The 22,707-nt window shown below is 51.5% G+C and overlaps 1 protein-coding gene across 2 annotated transcripts in view; it reads left to right on the top strand.

Moving 5' to 3' along the window:
- Positions 1 to 22,707, top strand: part of ELMO2 (engulfment and cell motility 2) — a 38,736-nt gene that overhangs the window by 5,150 nt on the left and 10,879 nt on the right. Inside the window, exons 2-10 of one of the 2 annotated variants that reach the window (XM_043883551.1) lie at positions 6,343 to 6,470; positions 6,774 to 6,814; positions 7,293 to 7,365; positions 7,707 to 7,757; positions 11,270 to 11,451; positions 13,145 to 13,244; positions 14,339 to 14,490; positions 16,899 to 16,977; positions 20,003 to 20,053. In XM_043883551.1, the coding sequence (XP_043739486.1) occupies positions 6,393 to 6,470; positions 6,774 to 6,814; positions 7,293 to 7,365; positions 7,707 to 7,757; positions 11,270 to 11,451; positions 13,145 to 13,244; positions 14,339 to 14,490; positions 16,899 to 16,977; positions 20,003 to 20,053 (807 nt within the window). In that variant the 5' untranslated portion in view covers positions 6,343 to 6,392. The remainder of the gene's footprint in view (positions 1 to 6,342; positions 6,471 to 6,773; positions 6,815 to 7,292; positions 7,366 to 7,706; positions 7,758 to 11,269; positions 11,452 to 13,144; positions 13,245 to 14,338; positions 14,491 to 16,898; positions 16,978 to 20,002; positions 20,054 to 22,707) is intronic. The other variant, XM_043883553.1, reaches the window with a different exon arrangement.

Below are 22,707 nucleotides of genomic sequence, written 5' to 3'. Positions count from 1 at the left end.
GAAACCCAGACAGTTACCGGCTCCCTCACCCTTCCTCACTGCGCTTGTGGCTCTAAGTCAGTGGCTTTTAACTAAGTGTTTGGGTGAGTTTGGTGTCCGACGAAAAACTGAGGAGAAACCTCAGCTGCCATTGATGCGATGGTCCTTCTAGGCGCTTCTAGCAGTAATTGGCAGAATCCGAGTCTGCAAACCCAGCTTGCCATCCCCGTACCCCCGCGTCTCGCCTTCACTCAGGGGTCTGGCCCGAGGGAAGTTGAGTCACCTCTCACTTGGGAAGCGGTCCGAGAGAGCAGCCTCTGTGAAGATTGTGCTCTTGATTAGAAAGAGGGCGTGACCTCTGGTCCTCTTTCTGGTGGGGTGGGTTCTGTCACAGGAAACAGAAACCAACCTCCCGCGTGCCTCCCCCACTGAGTCAAAAGCAAAAGAATGGAACAAAAAGCACAGTCAGCCCTGATCCTTAAAGGAATGAGGGGGAGGGTGGAGAGCTGGAACCTTCTGGCCTTCCTTCTTCAATCTGAATTCCTTACTAATGGCCAGGGATCGGCTTTCACTTCCGTTCTGCTAGGCTCTCGGCATCCCGCTCCCAGGAGTGGTCCTCGCCCCACACCCCCACCCCCACGCAGGCGTGGTTAATTGGTGGAGCTCCGTGGGGCCTTTTGTAACTCTGCTGATTTTATAAGCACACCTTCCAGAAGCCACTTAAAGAGGGCTCACTGGAGACCCAGAAGGTCCTGTTTTCCTCTTGTTTTCCCTGGCTTCGCCTTGGAAAACCTGGGCTTTCATTCTCAAGCCTTAGAGTAGGATCATCTTCCCCACATCGCTGTGCATCTCTCTAGTTTGGTGGCATTTAGAGTTTTCCCAGTCATCTTTGTGTCTGTAGTACTTGAAAGGGGGTGGGGTGGGGTGGGGTGGGGTGGAGACTCATTTAATTCAAAGAGGCCGATGACTTCTTTGCCCTCTGGTCCTGGATGTGGACCCAAAGCTCCCTCATCCTGGCTGTTTGCTGTTGAATTCTATGGGACGGCTGAGCGGGAAGAGCAAGACACTATTTATAACCCTGAGAATTTTGCAATGTTATTGAATTGCTTCAACCTAATTTTCGCTTCCTTTCTAAAGTGAAAATGAAAAGAGTAAGCAAAGGAGCACTGAAAGGGTTCCCCACAAGGAGATCCTTTATCCTCGGGCTGTTTGTTATTGTTGTTGAGTCACTAAGTCGAGTCCGACTCTGTGACCCCTCGGACTGTAGCCCTCCAGGCTCCTCTGCCCTTGGGGCTGTCACCTGGAGAATATTACTCTTCTAGTCTCCTGTCTCCTAATATTTCCAAGGGAGGAAAGCAGAAGGATGTTTTCCCTCCATCTTTTAACTGGAGTCAGAAGTGCTAAATCTGATTCTCCAGTGAGACACATCCTGATGTTAGATGTGAAGACACTGGAAATGCTGTGGAGTTGGAAGGTGCTGGGTCATGGAGGGAACACACAGCCAGAGCTCCCGGTGCCCGCCCCCTTCCGTGTGGCGCCGGCCCTGGCTTATAGGAGTTGAGGAAGTCGGAGCTGCTGGATTTGAGCAGATATGGATGCTCACAGCGCTGTGCTTGGTGATGAAGCTGCAGGGTTGGACCTGACCCCAGGAGGAGAGAGTGGAGAAGAGAGCTGTCTGAATATAAAGCTGTAATGGGGTAACCTGGGAGCCTTCACAGAGCTGTGGACAGAAGGCCATGAGAGCATGGGGTCCCGTCCTATTTCGCTTCGCCAAGACTGGTGCAGAGATGAAATGACATTTGCGCAGGGCTCTGAAGCTTGCATACGAGCTCTCCTGACAGTCCAAGGAAGGAAGGAAATGTGCAAAGACATGGAGGAGGAGGAATGTGCCCTGCCTTGTGGAAGTAACAAGTAGTCCAGGAAGGTCCAGCTGGACCCTGAAGGGCTGAGCCCCATGCAGGAGAGTGGAGGTCACCTTCTTTAGACAGTGGAGTCTGTTTTCTGTCACCGTGGTGAGCTCTTGTTGGTGTAGCGTTGGCGTGCTTGTTTCAAGTCCAGCTCGCCCACATCCTCCCTGGAGGACCTGCTGTGGGAACAGTGCCCCCTGCTTTCATGTGGCTGGGGTCAGATCCTGGTGGTGCTGCTTACTAGCTGCGTGACGCTGAGCACAGAGCTTAATTTTTCTGCCTCTATTTCTTGTCCGTAAAATGGAGTGACGTCACACAGGGCTGCGACAGAAGAGAACCAGCTGTGAAGTCCCAAGGCCCGGTCTTCTTTCTTTTTTTTTGGCTGCTCTGGGTCTCCACTGTGGCTCAAGAACTTAGTTGCCCGACCAGGGATCAAACCCACATCCCCTACATTGGAAGGTGAACTCCTAACCACTGGACCACCAGGGAAGGTCCCCCTAAGAGCCGGTCTTGAGATCTGGTCTGATGTGGTGTCTTTGTTTTTTTTTGCGGGGAAGAGACGGGAAGGAGGCATGTGGAAGACCCGTTTGTTATCGCGTGTGAACTTTGCCTCATCTGTCTGCTGGGGATGGTGTTCAGGGTTTAGGTGAGCATCAGCAGTAGTAACGCCACAGACGTGTGTGATGAAGTGTAAGAGGCTGTCTGCATGTTACTGTTACACACGGGACGAGTGCCACGAAGCCACCACGTAACTGAACTGTTGTAAACAGGCTAGACTTGTCGAAGTGGGTTTTGCTCTTCAGTGTTGAGTCCAGTGTTCCTTACGGGCCTGCTCTGTGCCGTCATCCTGTGCGTGTTAGGCTGCTGTCTGTTCATCTCCTTCCTCTGTAAGGCTCATGATTTTTGCATCTTCGTATCTTTGGCCTGCCGTGGTCCCCACTCTGAAGCTGACTGTGGCCTTCTGCTCCAGAGCCCGTCAACATCCATCTCCCTTGGCTTGTGTCTTTTAAGCTCAAGAGAGCGGATTGGATTAGTCTGCGGAGGGTGGGTGTTCACCTTGGTCCCATAGGCCGTGGTGTGGGTGGAGAGAGTGCCAACACACATGGGCTGCCTGGGCATTTGGGGAAAGGGCAGAATCGCAGAGAACAGAGGCTTACAGTGTCTGTGGAATAGTCCCGGTGGTTCAAATCCCCGTGCTTTCACATGGATGTGAATTTTTGGAACAGACAAGAATCACTCAGGACTGACTTTAATAAAGAGATAATCAGCCTAGGAAATGCCATATGGGGTCAAAGTGAAGTGTAACTGTAAAATACAATAATGAACATTAGTTTTGTTTAGGAGTTCCAAAATATATGATTTGTTTCTTAGCAGTACCACTGAAGTAAGGGTAAAGCTTCTTATGCAGAGAACTTTGAAATGAGCAGTCTTCATTTGGAATTTTAAGCTCTAGTTTAGAATCTTAGACTTAAAAGGCACATTACACGTGCTTTAGCTCCACAGTCTCGCCTCACAGGTGAGAAGAAAACTGAGACTTGGGTGAAGGGACACGCGCTTATCTCCCAGACACTCAGTGACGGAGCTGTGATGAGGTCCCGAGGCCTCTGGCTCTGAACCCAGGTGCTTTCTTCAGCAGGGACAGGCATCCCAGCCCAGCGCTCTTCCTCTTGCACCTACACGGCCTGCTGATTTTAAAAAGAAGAAACCAGGGGCTTCCCTGGAGGTCCAGTGGTTAAGACTCTGTGCTTCCACTGAAGGCGACGTGGGTTCGATCCCTGGTCCGGGAACTAAGATCCCATATGCTTCACTCTGGCCAAAAAGTAAAAAGAAAAAGAAGAAACTAAACTAAATAGCAAATGATCTTAGAGGCCATGTTATGCATTTCCACATGTATGAAGTATTATATTAATACAAAAGCCAGCAGGACAAATCCATGGTGATAGAAGTCAGAAAGAAGTTGCCTCTAGGAGGGCTGGTGGGTGAGGGGCTGACCAGAAAGCGGAAGGAGGGAAATTTGGGGGGTGTGAAATGTTTAGTGTCTTGTTTTAGGTGGGTGGTTACAGGAAGGTGCGTGTGTGTGTTTCTGTTTTGTGTGTATGTATGTATATATATATACATATTTATTTACATATGTATACACACATATATACATAAGCTCTGCATTTTATTATATGTAATGCATATCTAGATTAAAATGATATGACAAGGATACCCTTAGAAAAGGATAAGGGTGTCCTGGGGATCCAGAGATTCATGGTACCATGCCTGCTTTGCTCTGTCACCTGAGCAGAGCATCTCCACCAGGACTTGGGCCTGTCTCTTTTTAGAGATTTGTTGTGTGTCTAGGCACATAGAAATCGCACGTGAGAGGTTCTGCCTGGAGCTGCAGAAGCTGTGAAAGCTCTCAGGGCCATGAGGCCAGCCCACTTCACCTCTAGGCTTGATTCAGTTGCAGTGAGCAGAAATTCAGGCCAGCTCAGTGGGGGTAGGGGGGGTGGGGGCGCAGGGGGCGCGCTGGCCGAAGTCAGCTCACGTCTGTCCCCTTCACTGCTTTTATGCTGGGTGAACTCACGTAGCTTAACCCACTGAGCTTCAGTTTTGTCACCTTCAAATGGAGATGTCTTCGAATAATCCTGTTCTGCCTACTTCATAAGGCTGCTGGCAGAACTCAATGAAGTAAGTGATAGCACGTCGAAAACCATCTCTTCTGCACTGCGGCGCTCTGACAGTGCTGGTAATATGAATATACCGTGTGTGTGTGTGTTTTGGCCGTGCTGGGTCTTTGTTCGCTGGCTTTCTCTAGTCGTGGTGAGCAGAGGCTACTGTTGTTGTGGAGCTTGGGCTTCTCTTGTGGAGCACGGGTTCTGGGGTTCTCGGGTGTGTGGGCTTCAGTACTTGCAGCTCTCGGGCTTGGTTGCCCGTGGCATGTGGGATCTGCCTGGGCCAGGGATCAAACATGTGTCCCCTGCATCGGCAGGCGGTTTCTTAACCCCTGGGCCACCAGGAAAGTCCAAGTGCTGATATTTTTGACAGTCGACTTCTGAAGCAGCCCATCCTGGTGAGGAAATGGTCAGGAAAGCTTCCCTCTGTCTGAGACCTGTGGATTGGTAGGGTAAGGGACTTGTACATGCCAAGTCGCTTCAGTCGTGTCTAACTCTTTGTGACTCCATGAACTGTAGCCCGCCAGGCTCCTTTGTCCATGGGATTCTCCAGGCAGGAATGCTGGAGTGGGTTGCCATGTCCTCCTCCAGGGCATCTTCCTGAACCAGGGCTTGAACTCACATCTCTTTAAATCTCCTGCATTGGTAGGTGGGTTCTTTACCATTAGCGTCACCTGGGAAGTCCAAGGGACTTGTACCCCGTCACCAAAGAGGTTTGCACTTACAAGTACTGTGAGAACTAACATCTGTGCTTGGGTTGAAAAAGTGATGGCATCCATGAATACCAGCTTAGCAACAGCTATGCTGCATGTTCCAGGAGAGGCAGGCAGTATCCATTCGGAAGCAGAAATTGCGGGCGAGTGGTTAAACCAGGAGGATACAGGAAAAAGGTCTTTTTGATGAAGAGCGAGGCCTCTCCTGAAGCTGCGGGCATGGAGTGTAAACACACATTGAAATCATCCATCAGTGGGGTGACTTCCCTCCTCAGACCTTGGAGAGAGAATGCTTTAGCTGCTGCCTGGAACGCCACTAAGCTCTCAGTTGCCTAGGAGACTGGTCACATGGGCCCATCTTCCAGACTTGTTCAAAATGATTTACTTTCCTTTATGTTGTAGGGCAGTGGGGGAGTGGGGTCAGAAGTACTTCCGAAGCCTTGTCCTCCGATAGTGGGGCCTTTGTGGAGGTGTCCTCACCTCCCTCCACTTCTGTTTTGGTGGCCCTTGCCCTGGGCAATTGGGATGAAAATAGCATTTCCTGTCCCGCTTCTCTTCCCCATTTTCTGAACCCTGTGTCATCCCACACGGGGGAGGCTTGAGGGGGAAGGAGTGGCAGCAATAAGCAGGGAGGAAGCAAGAGAGCTGTGACCGGGCCCTGCTGACTCTGGGATCTGGGCTGACCACAAAGCTGGCGGGGCTTCTTTAACCACCCAGCCAGGAGCAGCCTGTGTCTGTTCTTATTGGTCTTCGGGCATATGTTTCTCCCTCTCAAGGTCCCAGGACAGGGCTTTGCAGTCAATATGCTCATTTACCACGGGGCCCTCCTGGCCTCCAGCTGAAGCGTCACATTGCAGATCTTGTTGCTGGCTTGTCTGCAGTGGATAGATAGGTTTGTCCCTTTTCTACTAGCAAATCTGATCTAAAGAGACAAAAGGCCCAAGGAAAGGTTGTGGTTGATCTCGGAAAGCGCAAAGCAAGTAGTTCTATATGTTTCTTTGGACACTACCTTCCGATTTTTCAAAATATGTAACAAAAGTGAAAACGAAGGCAAAGTCATTCTTTCCTATTCTTTCTCCCTAGGCAGCTGTGTCTGTGTGTCTGTCTTGGAGAGGCAGGCCCCGTTGGGAACAATGCCACCACCATCAGACATCGTCAAAGTGGCTATCGAATGGCCAGGTGCTAATGCGCAGCTCCTTGAAATTGACCAGGTAAGCTCTGGAAGTGAGGAGTCAGGGAGTGCCGGGCAGGAGGCATCTTTCAGGGTAGGGACCACTGGCAGACCACTGGCATCAGAAGTAGGAGTCAGTCAAGGCCTGTCCCCTGCTCTGAAAGGCTGGTCACCACTGCTAGCAAGAGGCTTCCTCTTCGAGAAAAGCTCTCAGAGAAGTCTGTGTTCAGGCGCCAAGCTGACCCTGCCTGGCAGACCCTCTCATCAGGACCCTGGCAGTAGCAGGATGTGGCAACTGGTGAAGGATCTCTCCCCTCATCCCCACCACCCCCCTCTCTTTCAGAAACGGCCCCTGGCATCCATTATCAAGGAAGTTTGTGATGGGTAAGTTGAAATTGCCCCCTACTTTAGACAGGCTAAAGACAGAGGAGCACTCCCAGACCCTGAAAGGAATTCTGCCCGAGGACCTGCAGTTAGGCAGATCCCCAGTCCGGGGCTTTTATGGATCATCGTCCCATGATGGAAGTATCGCTGGTGGGGATGTCCCCAAGATCTGCTGTCAGTCTGTAGGAATGCCCCACCTGAGGTCCTGGTGGGGTCTGAGACCCACGCTGAATTATATGTGCCACCTTTGTGGTGCCAGTCTCTGCAGAAGGCAAAGGAGGTTACTGTTGAATATCTCAACCTAAAGCTTTGTTTCCACCCACTCTGCACGCCTCCCCCCTGCCCCCTGCCCCCCCATACATCACAGCGACCACCCAATCCCTTCAGCAACTCTACTGAAAGTTCTTTATTTGCAGCTTCTAGACAGGCCCCCAGGTATGTATGGCCAAAGAGGCTGTACTGTTTTTCTCTTACATAGGTGGTCATTGCCAAACCCGGAGTATTACACCCTCCGTTACGCAGATGGCCCCCAGCTCTACATCACCGAACAGGTTAGTACGGGGACTGGCTCTCAAGTGAGCCGCCTGAGGCGGTGGTGCCAATGGCCTCGGGAGCTTCCACCTCCTGGGGCGAGAGCTGCTGCCTGGGCAGGTCGGGGCACGTCAGCCCTCACTCTTCTGTGGTGGCTGGAGAATGTGGCTTCTGCTTCCTGAGAGGTGCTCAAAAAGCATCTTAGAAATTCATGGCCAAGAAACAAGCAGGAGGAGAGGGCCTGACTGAAGAGTGTCAGTTACAACGCCTTTAAAAATGACAGACAGTTCCTGCTGACTCGGCTTGCTTGCCCAGTTTTTTATTTTATCTTAGCCGCTCTTTGTTTCTCTTTGCCGCCCAGACTCGCAGCGACATTAAGAACGGGACGATCTTACAGCTGGCTGTCTCCCCGGTAGGTATTCTGCTTTCCTTAGGAATTCTTTTATCTGTCAGTCGTACGTGAGTCCCTGCCGTGGGCCAGACTCTGTTCTAGAAAGGAAGACCTGGAGGTGAAAAATGCCCGTCTTCGCTCTCACAGCCTGGTGGGGAGTAAACAGATACAGGATAAGGCCTCCCTCCGGGGTCTGGAGAGAGCGTCGCTCAGGGAGCCGTGGGAACTCAGAAAAGGGCGCACCGGACTCAGCCTGAGGAGTCCCGGGAAGCCCTTCCAGAGGAGGGGACACGTGGCTCCGGTGTTGAAGGGTAAGCAGGAATCAGCTGAAGAAAGAGCAAAAGGAAATGTACTCCAGGCAGAGAGACATGCTTTGTTTAGGGGGGTCGGGAGTGCTGGGTGGCCGAGGACCTGTAGCGATCAGTCAGAAGCCAGCGAAAGGTTCCTCGGTGGCCTTCTTGCAGGTTGGACTTTATCCAGAAGGGGATGTGGAGGACACTGAAAGATTTTAAGCGGGAAGCAATATTGTATTTAGATTTGTATTTTGAAAGATGACTTTAGTGACAGTATGGAAGATGGTGGAAGGCATCTTCAAGAAGCCGGTGAGCAGTGTTAACAGCCCATGAAGGCAGTGGCCATGGAGATGAAAGGGTGGGCGGGGAAAAGTGGAGGTGAGCTTGGCGAAGAAGCTGGAAGGAGAGAGACAGCCCATGCTGGCCCCCTGATTCCTGCCAGGGCAGCGCTGCCAGGTAGCTGAGGAGGCATCCAGAAGGTGGGAAGGAAGCAGGAGCTTGAAGTGGCTTAGGAGCCGAGGGCAGGGGCAGCGTCAGGATGGAGGGCAGCGTGGTCCGCGGTGAGCTGAGAGAAAGGAAACTGAGGACAGAAGAGCCGTCTGATGATCTGGGAGACCGGTTCGCGGCCACTGGAAGCCAGGTGGCAGTGTGTCGACTTTCCAAGGTGAGGACCTTGAATTCACCGCGTTATCAGGAAGCTGGGTTTAAGAGGAAGTAGATACAGAAGGTACCAGCTCCGGGATACAGAGTTGAAAAGATACACTTTCTTAAAAAGAGGTGAAACATTTGTGTATTTTAAAATCTAAAAGGTTTGACAGAGAGCCAGCAAAAGGTCTCCCTCCAACTCTCATCTCCTTTGCCTAGCTCCCCGCCTCCTCTGACCCGTCAGGGTTGTTCCCTTCTCTGGCGGTTTTTCTGTGTCCTTGAGAATGTTTCAGATGAAAGAGATGGAGGTTGCCAGTGCGGAAAAGAGGGGGCAAGTGATGGGGCAGGCGGGACCTTGATGCCCACGGGACAGGAGGGGCCCATCGCCCAGCGAGGGGCTCGCCCTGACTGCTCGGCCGGAGCGGGACTGGTGACACGGGGGTGGCCTCGGCACATCTGCAGCTTCTGTTGCAGCTTCTCGTGTGTCCTGTTACGGACACGTAATGGAGGGCGTTGCCAGCCGCTGTTCCCTGGTAACATGAGAAACTGCTCCGTCCACACCATACCAGCAGCTGCTTTTTGCTGAGTGCCTGGGTTTAGCTGAATCCTTTCACATATGGTATCATGAGATGAGTACTCTCGATAGCCCCATTTTTCAGACCAGGAAACTGAGACTTGGGTTCAACAAGTCGCCGGTTGTGGACACTCAGGACAGGTCAGAGCCGCCTCTCAGACCCAGGTCCGGGAGCCTCGGGGCCAGTGTTCGTGGCACCTCCACCTCCCGCTTCCCTCTCTCCTCAGCTGTCCTTGTCCTAAGGACCCCATCTCTGCCCCCAGATGCTCTGCCAGTTTAATGTGACAGCCTGGGAGCTGTGTCCTTCACAGAAGTGCCCAAGTGTTTTCCGGGCCCCTGTGCAGAGCAGGTGACTTTCCCTGGGGCAGGGTGCTGCGGGAGGTGGCCGCCAAGAAACGCCGTCTCAGGAGGAAAGTGAACATTTGGAGTTGGAAGGTTCTAAGTGTGATGCGGGCCAATGCTCTTGGAATCATTCTGTCCTGTGGCCCTTTCTTCGGCCCTCATGTTCTCCACGGAGGTGGTAGCGGAGGATTTCCATGTCCTCGAGGCATGTGCGGTTGGAAGGGCCAGACACGGGCAGCCTGACTCCTTGACAGCGGAGAACGGGGGCTCCCGTCACTTGCTTTAGCACTGTAAAGAAAAATGAAGACCCCAGGAGTGGGTTTGCTCTCCAGACTCTTCCATTCCAACCAAGACCATGAAATTAACCCACAAAAAATAGAGTGATGAAGCAGTAAGATGTGAGGCTCTGGCTGTAAGGTTAAGAAGTTCAGCAACAGGAAGGACCCGTGGACACGAGAGGAGGGGTCGCAGCCTCGTTTGCAGGAAGCGGGCAGGAGCTCCAAGAGGGGAAGGGTCACCTGCTCGGGGGTGGCTCTGGCTCCTGCCATCCTTTTCTAAAAGCTCTCTCGAAATCAGCTGCTGCTTGGTATTCTTAAAGTTCCTCCAGGGCTAGCACTTTGAGGAACAATAGTATGGACTTTTGAGAGAAAGTAAAAATAAATATATGTATCGGGCTTACCAGTTTCAGATTGACAAAGAGACCTTAGAGGTCATCAGATTGAATTCTCCACCCAATGCAGGAATCCCTCCCATAGCACTTTTGACAGATGTCATCCAGATTTTCCTTGATTGCTTCCAGTGACCAAGCCCAGTACTTCAAGAGACAACCTCTTCCACTGTCTGATGGCTTTAGTTAATAGAGAACTCTTACGGGTATGGGGAAAGGGGGTGGGGGGGGGGGGTAAATCAGCAGTTGGGATTAGCAGGCACAAACTACCATATATAAAATAGGTTAACAAGGTCCTACTGCATAGCACGGGGAACTAGATTCAGTATCCTATAATAAACCATGATGGAAAAGAATACGAAAAAGAACGTATGTGTAGAAAACATGTAACACTTCAGTGTACACTAGAAACTAACACAACATTCTAAATCAACTGGAAGTCAGTTTTAAAAAAGGAAAACTCTCCAATATTGATTGAACCATTATCTGTTGATTCATTGGAAAAAACCCTGATGCTGGGAAAGACTGAAGGCAAAAGGAGAAGGGGATGGCAGAGGGTGAGATGGTTTGATAGCATCACTGGCTCAACGGACATGAATTTGAGTAAATTCCAAGAGATAGTAGAGGACAAGGAAGCCTGGCGTGCTGCAGTTCATGGGGTCGCAGAGTTGGACACGACTTAGCAACTTAACAACAGCATTAGTCTGTCTCTTTGTGACTTGCCGTAGGTAGTGGATTGTCATCCCTCAGATCTCTTATATTCCCTCTGTGGGACTCTTTATAATACATAGACCAGAGTGATATAGAAAGGATACACTTGGCTACAGATCTGTCTTGACCTACTGGTGATTCCCTGATGGATCCAGTAAACATTTATTTAGCAAATATTAAGCAGTGTGAAAGCGCTTTCTGCCTCGGGCTTGAGAGTCCACAGGGGCCCCTGTGAGCTATTCCCAGAGCAGCGACCCACCACGGGGAGCAGATGTCCTGTATCTTCTCCTTGGTCCCGTAGTCCCGGGCCGCACGCCAGCTGATGGAGAGGACCCAGTCCTCCAGCATGGAGACCCGGCTGGACGCCATGAAGGAGCTGGCCAAGCTCTCTGCCGACGTGACCTTCGCCACCGAGTTCATCAACATGGATGGCATCGTTGTGCTGACGCGGCTCGTGGAAAGCGGAACCAAGCTCTTATCCCAGTGAGTGTTTCCAAGGTCTCGATAGGGGGCTCTCAGAGATCTACGACACTCCTCAGGGCATCCCAGTCTCTTTCCCATTGAGTCAGATGCAGTTACTGAGCTCCATCTGCATACAGAGCAGCGTGCCAAGCACTTGAGGTTCACACAGAGGGGTATAACTTGTTGTGGCCCTAACTCTCCTAGTCTAGTTGGGCTCTCACAAATTCAGAGACGGGGCAAAGCAGCTCTGTGCTAAGTGAGAAGTAAAACTCAGAGCTGAGGATGTTGGAAAGAGAGAGGTCAGCTCGCAGTTGCAATCATTTCTGGAAAGTAGATGCGACGTGATGGAGGTTAGTGAGCGGGCTGTCCGTTATCAACTAGAATAGATACTGTCTGTCTATTCTTAACCACATCCCACCTCCCTCCCTCTCCAGTCACCTCCCCTGCCCCCCATACATAAGCTCCTGATACACAGACATGTGTGGCCCTCCGCTCTAATAGCTCTCCCTCACCCCTTCACTGTCTCCCTGTCACCCGTTTTCACAGTGGGTGGGGTTAGACGGGGCATCCAGAACTTTGTGATGCACCGGAAATGTCTTTGTGCTACTCGAGTGCCAAGGGGGACGTGGCGGGAAAGTGCCCTGTTGATATCAGCAGTGAATAAACATGTTTAGTTTGTCTTCTAAGCCCATGGAACCTAAGCCAGCAGAGAGGGAGTCAGAAATCTTCTCTCAGCTAATGGATCAGCTGCTGAAGTTTCTTAGCCAAACTGAGCTACTCATCTTGGGTATTTGTTTTAAGCCGTGGATTCACCGGCTGCACGGAAATGCTGAAGCCTCTGGCTGCTGTCGGCACTGACCCGGGGGTTCCCAGTCTCGCAGGAGTGCAGGGTTAGACTGGCCGTGGTTCCCTCCTCTTTAAATGGAGGTGATACCCAGCTGGCTGCCCTGTCCTGAGGAGGATCGTGGGTGAGATGGGTCAGAACGTGCTTTGTAAGTGGAAACACGGTCTGTAAATCATAGAGCACCGGCGCGCCACAGTCCGTGGTGTTGCAGAGTCGGACACGACTGAGGGGACTGAGCCCGCACACGCACGCACGGGTGTGTAACGGATACGGTGTGTACAGAGCAGAGAAGGGGGAGAAACCATTTCAATCCTTCCTGTCCGTCAGCACTCTGGTCAGGTTTCTCATGCCTCATCATCCTGTCCTCACCGCAACCCCGTGAGGTTAACACTGCGAGAGGAACTCCATTTTGCAGAGAGAGAAATAGAAGTCTGAAAAGATAAGATTTGCACAGCTAGTAGGTGGTTGGACAGGAGCTGAAACCATGGGCCAAAGTTCACCCTCTTTCTCCTGCGTTCTGCTGCCTCCTGGCCTAAAGGTGGACCTGGGATGCAAGCTCCCTTGGGCACCCCCACCAGGTGTTGTGGTTTGAGGGGGGTTTGGTGGACGGGAGATGGCTGAGGGACTGTTTCCCTGAGATGAGGAAGCCTGGTCGCCCAGCCGCCTTCCCCTCTGTGATACTAGAGATCTGGGGAGGAATCCACTCCCGCCTGGCATAGGCGTCAGCCAGGCGCCGGGCCCCTGTGGCGTCCGCGGATTTCTCGCATGGTGCTTCCGCTCAAACCCGTGCCTGCTGTAGCTCCCTTCTCTCCTGTGTTCCCTGGTGCTGAATCTTCGTATCGTTTTGTGTGTGTTTTGCACATGTCTCAGCTACAGTGAGATGCTGGCATTCACCCTGACTGCCTTCTTAGAGCTCATGGACCATGGCATTGTCTCCTGGGACATGGTTTCAATCACCTTTATTAAGCAGGTGAGGCTTCCAAACTTCCGTCTCTCCTCCGTTCGTCACCAGGTGTTCTCTAGGCTCAAGGGGAGATGCAGGCAACACAGCTGCTCCGGGGAGGCTCGGCCTTCTAGCCCCAAGGCCAGGTTTTTCATCCTCAGGCTCTGGCCTTCCTGTGGCTCCTGGAAGATGTACCGAGACTTTGTTATACTCACAGGGCCCGCGCTGAGAAGGTGGGACTGGGCTCCCAGAACCCAGTGTGGCCAAAGTGGGACTGGATCGTCCATGAGACCTGCGGTAGCGCCAGCCAGCCCGCCAGCCCCATCCCTAAGTCTCTTGACTGCTTCCTGAGCCCTCCCTCCTCTTGGGATTTAAAAAAAAAAAATGTTCATTTCATTTGCCTTATATTCTCTTACATTTACTAGTGTGCCTTCTGTTTACGAATCTGCAGGCGAGCCTATTTGTCAGATGAACTCAGTGTGGAGAGGAGAGACTTCTAGTTTTGTCCTTCTTCTAGAAGAAGAGGCAGTGTCACCTCCAAAAACTGAACTGAAAACCAATAAGTGCTATCTCAGCTGATCTAGATTGCACCTGTCATTGGCTTGGGACATTGAGAACTTCCTGATGCTGGAGACACTTAGGCACAAGGGCAATGACCGTGTGTCAAGGATATTCTCATGGGGACTGAACAGAGACTAGATTACGAGACTCAGGTCCTTTCCGTGTCCCTGAGCCTGCGTGTACAGGGACAAGTGTACGTCAGGGGAACCGCACGTGGCAAGCATACAAGGTCCCAGCAACAGGAAGAGCCTCTGCTCCTCACCCTCAGCCCTTCCAGGCCCAAACCCTTGTTTTTAAAAACAAGGGATTAAGCCCTTTGGTTTAAGGAAACACAGTTGAGTGGATACTGTCATTTGAAATTGAGTTATGCATTATCCATGCCCAGGGACTCCCTGGCACCCTGGCCAACACAGCAGACACCACTGTCGCCTGGGGGCAACTGTCCAGAAAGCGGGCAGCACACCTAAGCCGGGGAGAGTCCTGGGCGGGGGGCGGGCACCCAAAACCTAAGCCTTCAGCCCTCACGGGCTTCCTGACCGCCTCGCCCTCTCTGGCTCTAGATCGCGGGGTACGTGAGCCAGCCCATGGTGGACGTGTCCATCCTGCAGAGGTCCCTAGCCATCCTGGAGAGCATGGTCTTGAACAGCCAGAGCCTGTACCAGAAGGTTGCGGAGGAGATCACCGTGGGGCAGCTCATCTCGCACCTGCAGGTGTAAGTGCGACCCCGCCCGGCCCGGCCTCCCCTGCCCTCCGCCCTGCTCCTGCTACAGCTGTATTCCCAGATGCCGGTCTGCTTGTGACTCGTCACCTCTTCCCTACCACTCACTGCCGGAACCCCTCCCATAATCAGACCTGGTCGTGTCCCGCTCCCGCCTGAAACCCTCTGTGACTCTCTTCACCTCTTAGGATAGCATGAAACTGTTCCCAATCCATCCGTGTATCACCATGGTGCCAGACAGAATTAGACGCTTTCTCCTCTATGAGCCCAATAGTCCCTGTTTGTACCTATGACAGTCATATGAAATACCGTCTTTTTTATTATTTGTCTCCCATTTTAAACATTGAGTTGGGAACTGGGACCAGTTTTGTATCCCTTATTTTAAGTAGAAGCTCTGTTAGTGTTTGTTGAATGAACCCTTGCTGAACTAGCAGCATGCGGTTGAGGGTAGCAGGAAGTATCTTGCAGAGCATGAGTTCTAATTCAGACTGCTGCAGACGAGGTCTCAGCCCTCACAAGCTGCCTCCTCTCTTCTGGCTTCAGTTCCCACGCCTCTACCCTGGGGTTAATCCTTCCCACCTCTCAGGCTTGTGAGGATCAAAGGAGAGAAAAGATCTAGTGCAGGGACCCACACGGGATACGTCTTCATTCAGGAGAGGGTTTTTTTGTTGTTGGTCTTTGTTTTTTTAAGAAGTTTATCCCATCCTAAGATATTTAATAGATAGTAAACAGAAGCTAAAGACAGATGAACCCTTTGGAGCCTGTTTTCCCTTCCCCATTCTTTTTTCTTCCCTTTCAGCCGTTCCACGCAATTTAAGGGGCCTGGACTTTCCAAAAGCAAGGATGGTGATACTGCTGACACCTTCCTACCTCCTGCCCCCTTCCAGCATGTGGGTGGTTGACTGAATATCCTGCCGGTTCCCAGGGAAGCCAGAATTCCCAGACTCGGTTGTTTTTAGCAGCCTTTTCTTCACTCAGCTGTGCTCTCAGCCCAAACCTTCCCACGAGCCCAAGTGAAGAAAAGCACCAGGAAATCTGCAGCTCTGACTCCTTCCTCCTTGTCGCTTCTCTGGGGGATTCTTCAGCCTGTTTTCATGCCCCCAAAGCCACAAAGGTTGATTGAAGTGAGGGGACATGATCAACCCCAGATGGAGAGTTCTGATTTCCTGACCTCAGAGTTACCTCTGTTTCTTTGTTTCTGAATTGGAATGACCCAGTCACGTCCTTAGGGAGGCGAGAGGAGCTAGGCGTTTCTTAGGGGTCAGTCTGCGAATATTTTCAACCCATTGCTGTCCCCAGAAGTCATGTCCACTGCTGCTGGACTGAGGGACCCCTAGTGCCCTCAATCAGACTTCCAAGATGCCCCCGCCCGACCTGGGAGCCCCGCAGCCCCTCTGGAAAGAGCCCCAGAAGGCAGTTGTGACACAGCAGGTGGAGAGTTCTCATCAATTGCTGGGAGTGTGAGATTCCAGAGAAAAGTGGTAGCTACCGTTTGTTTAAAATAAAATATGTTCACAGTTGAAGAAGACTTCGAAAAAACAGAGAAACACAGTAAGGAAATCATTTGCCCATTATCCCACCTCTGGACATAACCACTGTTAACATTGTTTTTTTTTTTTTTTTTTGCCACCCACCCCTGAGGCATGTGAGAGCTTAGTTCCCTGACCAGGGATCAGACCCTAGCCCCCTGCATGGGCGGTGCAGAGTCTTAACCACTGGACTGGCGGGGACGTCTCTAACATTAAATTGACTGTCTCACTGGTCTTTTTTTTTTTTTTTCCTTCTATGCATACTTGTGAAAGAGTTGGAATCTTACTATACATACTTTGTGTGCCTTGACTTTTTTTTTTTTTAAACAGAGTAATAGCTCTTGAACGTTTCCCATGTCAAAGAACCTTCTAAAAGGGTAGTTCTTAATTTTTTTTGCATTCCAGATGCCTTTGAAAATCCAGTAATGGTTATGAACTCTCACCTCCATGGAAGAACTGTCACATAGTCAACCGGATAAATGGAATAATGGCTATCCCATTTCTAGGGTGTATAGATACACTAAGCCCATCCCTAACCCCAAATGAAGAACCTTTGTGCTAAAACAGTGACTGCTTAGGATTTTAATATACATGGACAGAGTTGCTCCTGTGGACATTTGGTTATTTCCTGTTCTTCTTTTTAGTAGTACTTTGATAAAACACTTTGCCAGTAACTTGCACACAGTTCTTTGATGGCTGTCTTTGGATAAATTCCTCCTAGTTGAATTGCTGGGTCAGGGGCTCAGCCCTGTTTTAAGGCTTTTGATCCTTGGCCTCTGATTATTGTATGACAGTCTGCCAGTGATTACTGTAAACCATCTCTTGCTGGTCAATCTTCTAATCTCCCTCTGCCTTCTCTCTCCGTTGACACAGCTCCAACCAGGAGATTCAGACCTACGCCATTGCACTGATTAATGCACTTTTTCTGAAGGCCCCTGAGGACAAGCGACAGGTCTGTGGCAGCCTTTTCAAGCTTTTCATCTGGGCTTTTCCTAGAGAAGACCTCACCCAGCCAGTCAAGGACTCTTGGGAGAGTCCTTCGTCCTGTCCCTCTGTAGCAAGAGCCTATCACAGTGGCTTTGCTAATAAGGAAGACCCTGGGAAGGCCTAGTGGGGGAGACCAGCCGGGTCCTAGGTCAGGGCAGGGACCTGCAGACTTTTCCCCCTCAAGGCCGAATAAGTATTGTTTTCTTTGGTGGGCCTTATGGTCTACCTGGCAGCTCTTCAGCCTTCCCGCTATAGCCAAAGGCAGCCTCAGACAGGTGGGTGTGGTGACTGTTTTTGCATAAGACCTTGACATCTCATTTGGCCTTGGTGTGGCTACCCCTGGGTTAGAGGATTAAGAAGCAGGGAGAGGAGACTGTCCAGGCAGCCCTGCCGGGTCCTAGGAGACAGAAACAGATGCCATCCTTGCTGAAGGAAGCAACAGCGGAGACACGTGGCTCGAAGTTTCATGTATAAAGATCCTCTCATCCAGGTTCTAAACTTTTCCCTATTAGTTAGCTATGTGACATGATGCAAATTGCTCTACTTCTCTGAGCCCCAGTTTCCTCACCTATAACATGGGCAGCATCTGCCCCATTCATTCATAAGGATGTCATGAGAAAACGGCAGAGCCCTGCTCTCCCAGGGAGGAAACTAGGGATGAGCAGAGCAGTGGAGCCAACACTGGCCTCAGAGGCCAGAGCCCAAGGCCGAGTTTTTCTCACCACTGCAAGGCAAGTGCTCTGACCCCTCTGGGTCTCCACTTCTCTTTCTGTAAAATGCAAGGGCCAGGTTAAAGGATCTGTAAGTGCCCTTGCAACACTACCGTTCTAGATTTCTCTGGTCAAAGCCCAAGAGAGGTACATAAGAAAGGCTGTGTAATTCTCGATCAACACCCTGGGCTCAGTAAGTTATAATTCCCGTGGGATCATGTACCGAGTTCTTGGAAGGTTCTGGTGGGAGGACCTGGAGCATCTGTGGTTCTGTCTGTCCTTGTCTTTCTTGGATGGCTTGCTCTGTTCATCTCTTCCTCCCTAGTCCTGTTGTGAATGTAAGCCGAAAGCTCATTCTTCCATCTGCTTCTCTCTGTGCTTTTTGCTTTCTGCCGGCAGGACAAGCACCTTAATCCTCTAGACCTGCCTGTCACTGTAAGTAGCACTGCCGTGTGGAAAGGGGCCTGCTCTCTTCCAGGTGGGGAGGTCAAAGCCAGGCGAAAATCTCCTGATCTGAGCAGGCTGTTCAGGGAGCTCCAAGACACAGGAAAAGGTTGTGTGCTGTAAATCTCGTTTGTCAGGACACCGAGGGAAGCACCGAGGATCAGAGTCACCACAAGGATTAGGGGCTGCCTGCCCCGGGGAACGTGGCCCAGTCTGTGCTTTGTAACCCCTCCACGTGGGCCTGTGGTTCAGCTGGAGAAGATCAGATTCAGAAATATCTTGTGACTTTCATCTAAATGATGCCGGCTGCATCGCCTTCCTGCTTGCTGCAGCAGTAGTAAAGGGAGATGTGTGCCCTTCTGGATGCTTACTAGACTATAGGAATTGGAGAAGCTTTAGACAGTTCACAGAGGGAGTTTAGATGGTCGTTTCTTGGTTAGAGGGAGCTCAGAGAGGTCAGCTCTACAAGGATATGAAAGAGTGAGTGCTTTCTCCCACCTTCCCCTGCCAGCACCGCAGAGAAGTCTTTGGTTGAAGGCCTTTATGCTCCACTAGCAGACCACTGGCAGTTACCCACTCTGTGAGTTGTCAACAGCAAGGTTTAAGCTCCATAACCAGGCTCCCATAGCTACTGAAGAAGTTTCTAGTCCACCTTCTTCCTCTGCCAGCCAGTGTGTGCTCGGGGGACACAAAGTAAAACTTAATGTTCCTGGCAGCGTCAGCCGTCCAGAGTGTGGCCAGAAATCTAGAAGCGAGAGAGGCCTTCCAGCTAAGAAAGATGATTATCTGTGGAATTAAATGAAGGCAGCTTAGAAAGTGCAGTCATACGAATTAACATTATAAGAAGTGATGGCTGACACTGGAAGGAGGAGACAGAAGAATTATGAAAAGCTGTCCAAAAAATTAAAAGCATAGTAATCTAGACGCATTTTGTTTAGGGGAAAATAGCTTCACATTTCAGAAGCCCCTTAACAGTGTCACAACACAGAATAATAACTGATGTGGGTTTTACTGATGGAACCAAATCCTTGGTAGTGATTAAATTAGAATCGTTATAGTCTCTTCAGAAATAAAGAAGTGTATATATTTTGAGAAGATTAGCACAAGAATGGTCAAAATAATGGTTCTGAGAGGACCCTTAAGGCTTCATTCCCTGGAAGATTCACTTAAGACACTGTATTTCCTGAGTGTGCTAAATAGTTACTGTCAAAATCTGAACCCAACATAATAAAAAAGGTGACCCTGTTGTGAAAAATTACCCCAAAGCACACAACAGATTGTTCTCTAAAACCAGCCAGAAGTGAGTCATGGACCACTTACTGTTTCAGAGCATCCCTCCTGAGCTCCTGCTGGCATGGTGCTGGGGGCTGGGGGGGATGCTGGGGCCAAGGCCTTTCCCTGGTTTGGAGTCAGCATTTCACCAGAGCCCCTTGCAGTCTTGGCAGTGGTTCCAGCCGGGGACCATGCATGTGGCCTGGGAACCATCACGCCGCTCTGTGCCCTGTGCTCATTGTCCGTCGCCCAGCGTCCTTGTAACGTCTCGTCCTAAAGCAGTCTTTGTCCCTCTCTGAAGATGACTCAGTTGATTGTGCCATTGAGAAGGGAAGCCCTGTTTACCTTCATTTGTACTCTGAAAAGAAAATGTGTAGGAATTTTTCAGAGTATAAAATACATAGTTGAAGGTCTGTGAATTTTTACCCCATGTGCCCACTTTTCATTTGAAAAGAAGAAAAAAATCAAGGGAAATAGCCTAAGAGCTGTGACATCCCTTCCTTTGGATTGTTGTCACAACTGCAAGCCTGCCACCGGCTCATGTTTGCCTCTTCTTCTCAACAGGACATGGCCAACGCATTTGCACAGAAGCACCTTCGGTCCATAATCCTCAATGTAAGTTCCCAGACAAGCTGTGTTTTGTTACTGTTACTGTTTTGTTATGGTTAACTGCAACGATTATTGTTTTTTAAAAAGTTATTTATTTATTTTTGGCTGTGCTTGGTCTTTGCGGCGGAGGCTTGTGGCGAGCGGGGCCTTCTCTCTAGCTGCAGTGCGCAGGTGCGTCCTTGCAGTGGCTTCCCTAGGCGTGGACACCGGCTCTAGGGTGTGTGGGCTTCCGTAGCTGCAGCACGTGAGCTCGGTGGTTGTGGCTCCCTGGGTCTAGAGCACAGGCCCGATAGCTGTTCCGCAGCACGTGGGATCCTCCCAGATCAGGGACCGAACCTGTGTCTCCTGCATTGGCAGGTGGATTCTTTACTACCAAGCCACTAGGGAAGCCCCTACGATTCTTATAGTTGTACTATTACTAGTGAAATGACTATGGAGCAAGGTGGGCACTCAGGAAACTTACTGGTAGGTACTTAACCCTTCCTCAGTTGGAAAGCTGTGTTTTGTGATCCTGTAAGCAGGGTTGTCTTGAGGAGGCTGGCCCACCGGGAACTGCAGAGCCTCCAGAGAGGTCCTTAGCCAGCTAACACTGGCTGGCTGTTTGTTGCCAACTGTTTTGTCCCACAACTCCAAAAAAAGTGTATCCAGAAGGACTGTGTTAAAACAGACACAGAAAGAGCAGTTCATTCAACTGACACCAGTCATAACCCCGAGTTGTGTGGGGCCGTGGGAGGGATGCCCGGCCTGTGGGTTCCAGGGGAGGACCCGGCAGTCCCTCCGTGAAGGAGGGATGTAGGAGGCTCTAGGTGAGGCTGGGAATATGCGAGCAGTCCAATCAGAAGAGGAATTCCTGCGTGGGGAAGGGGGACGGCCAGGAGCAGTGAGTGGTCCTGTAAAGGGTGGAGCAAGGATTTGTGATCGGCTGAGTGCTGTGCTTAGTCGCTCAGTCGTGTCCAACTCTCTGCAACCCCACAGGCTATAGCTTTCCAGGCTCCTCTGTCCACGGGATTCTCCAGGCAAGAACACTGGAGTGGGTTGCCATGCCCTCCTCCAGCGGATATTCCTGACCCAGGGATCAAACCCAGGTCTTCCGCATTGCAGGCGGATTATTTACCATCTGAGCCACCAGGGAAGCCCATGACCAGCTGGTGAGGTAGCAAAGAGGACCTTGGTTTTCTTTTTCAAAAAGCAATTGAGGGTCTTTAATCAAGATCTTGAAATAACCCGGCTGTCTTTTAGAAAGATCACACTACAAGGTCTGTGTTTTCTGAGGGGCGGTGGTGGGGAGAGAGCTGAGGCAGGCAGTGAGGGCAGAGGCAGAGAGCCAAGGAGCTTGGTTAAAAGGAGGCCATTGTATCAGTTGTCAAAAACAAGGCAAAACTGGGAGACTGCAGTGAAGGAAACAAAATGAGAAATCAGAGAGTCAAGTGTGAAACCTTCAGAATTCTGAACATGAACTTTGGAGTCATCTGCCACTCCGCCCGCACCCGCCCCCCCCCCCCCCCCCCCCCCCCCCCCCCCCCCCGCCATTAACCGGTCCTTGATCTTGAGCAATCTGCTTACCTTCTGTGGGCTTCGATTTGCTCACCCGGATGTGGGGACCGATGAGCTAATGTACACACTCAGGACTTAGCGCTCGGTGAGCGCTCTGCTCACAGGGGCAGTTCCTTCACCGTGAACGAGACGCATGGAGGGGGGACGATTCAAGACGTCCCCGTGGGCGCCTGAGAAGTGGGTCAGCTGCTGTGAACAGGCAGAGCCCGACGCCACCCCGCAGAACCAGCCCCCGCCTTGGGGCTGCCTCCCCGCTCAGAGCCCCCCTGCCAGCGCGGCAGGATGGACAGGCGCAGACGCCGCTGCCCCCGCCTGCGGCTCCGGGGCCCGTCCACGTGCCGGGCAGCTGTCAGGAGCCGTCCTCTGCGTGTGTGGGAGTGGGTGCCCTCCCGAGAGAATTTGAATGAATTCCGGGGCTCGTCCTTTACCTCAGTGGATTTAGAATTTCAGCTTGTTCCTGGACAAACCTGGCGAACAAGCAAGGCTTCCGTCCACTAGAGAAGACAGTTCGGCATCAGGACTCGGGACCCAAACGGTCCGCTCAGGAAAGGTTAATGCGCGCTCACTTCCGTCTGGATTTAGTGGAGTCGAGTCAGAGAGCGGAGGCCTCGTGCTTGACAGTCGAATGAGACTCCATCAGACTGGAGCTGTCCCTCCTTAAGCCTCCGAGGGCTGGAGTCATCACCCTCCCCCCGCTACGACGTCTCTCAGTGTGAGGAAGGGGGATTATAGTGAATGAAAACCAGGCTCTCTTCGGAGTGGCTTTATGACATGGAGCGAGGCGAGGAGGGAGGAACGGGGGCAGACAGGTAGGGAGAAACCAGGGTGGCAGCGGGACCCGGAGAAAGGAAGAGACTCGGGCGGAAGCGGAGGGGCCCGAAGCGGCCAAGGCGGAGGAGAGGGACTGGTGGGGGCGGACCGTGAAAAGGAAGCTGGAGAGACAGATGGACACCCAGACCCACGGCAGAGGCGGCCGAAGAGGCTGTCGTGGGAGATGAGGGCGGAGCGTGCGCACCGCGGGCCAGGCAGGGGCAGCGCAGAGCCCATGCCACGGGCGGCTGTGGGGCGCTGGAGATGCGCCCGGTGCGCCTGGAGAACTGTACTTG

Source organism: Cervus elaphus, chromosome 23 (genome assembly GCF_910594005.1).
Source record: "Cervus elaphus chromosome 23, mCerEla1.1, whole genome shotgun sequence".
Lineage (NCBI taxonomy): Eukaryota > Metazoa > Chordata > Mammalia > Artiodactyla > Cervidae > Cervus > Cervus elaphus.
The sequence above is the reverse complement of the archived record's forward strand: the minus strand, read 5'-3'. Positions and strand labels throughout refer to the sequence as shown.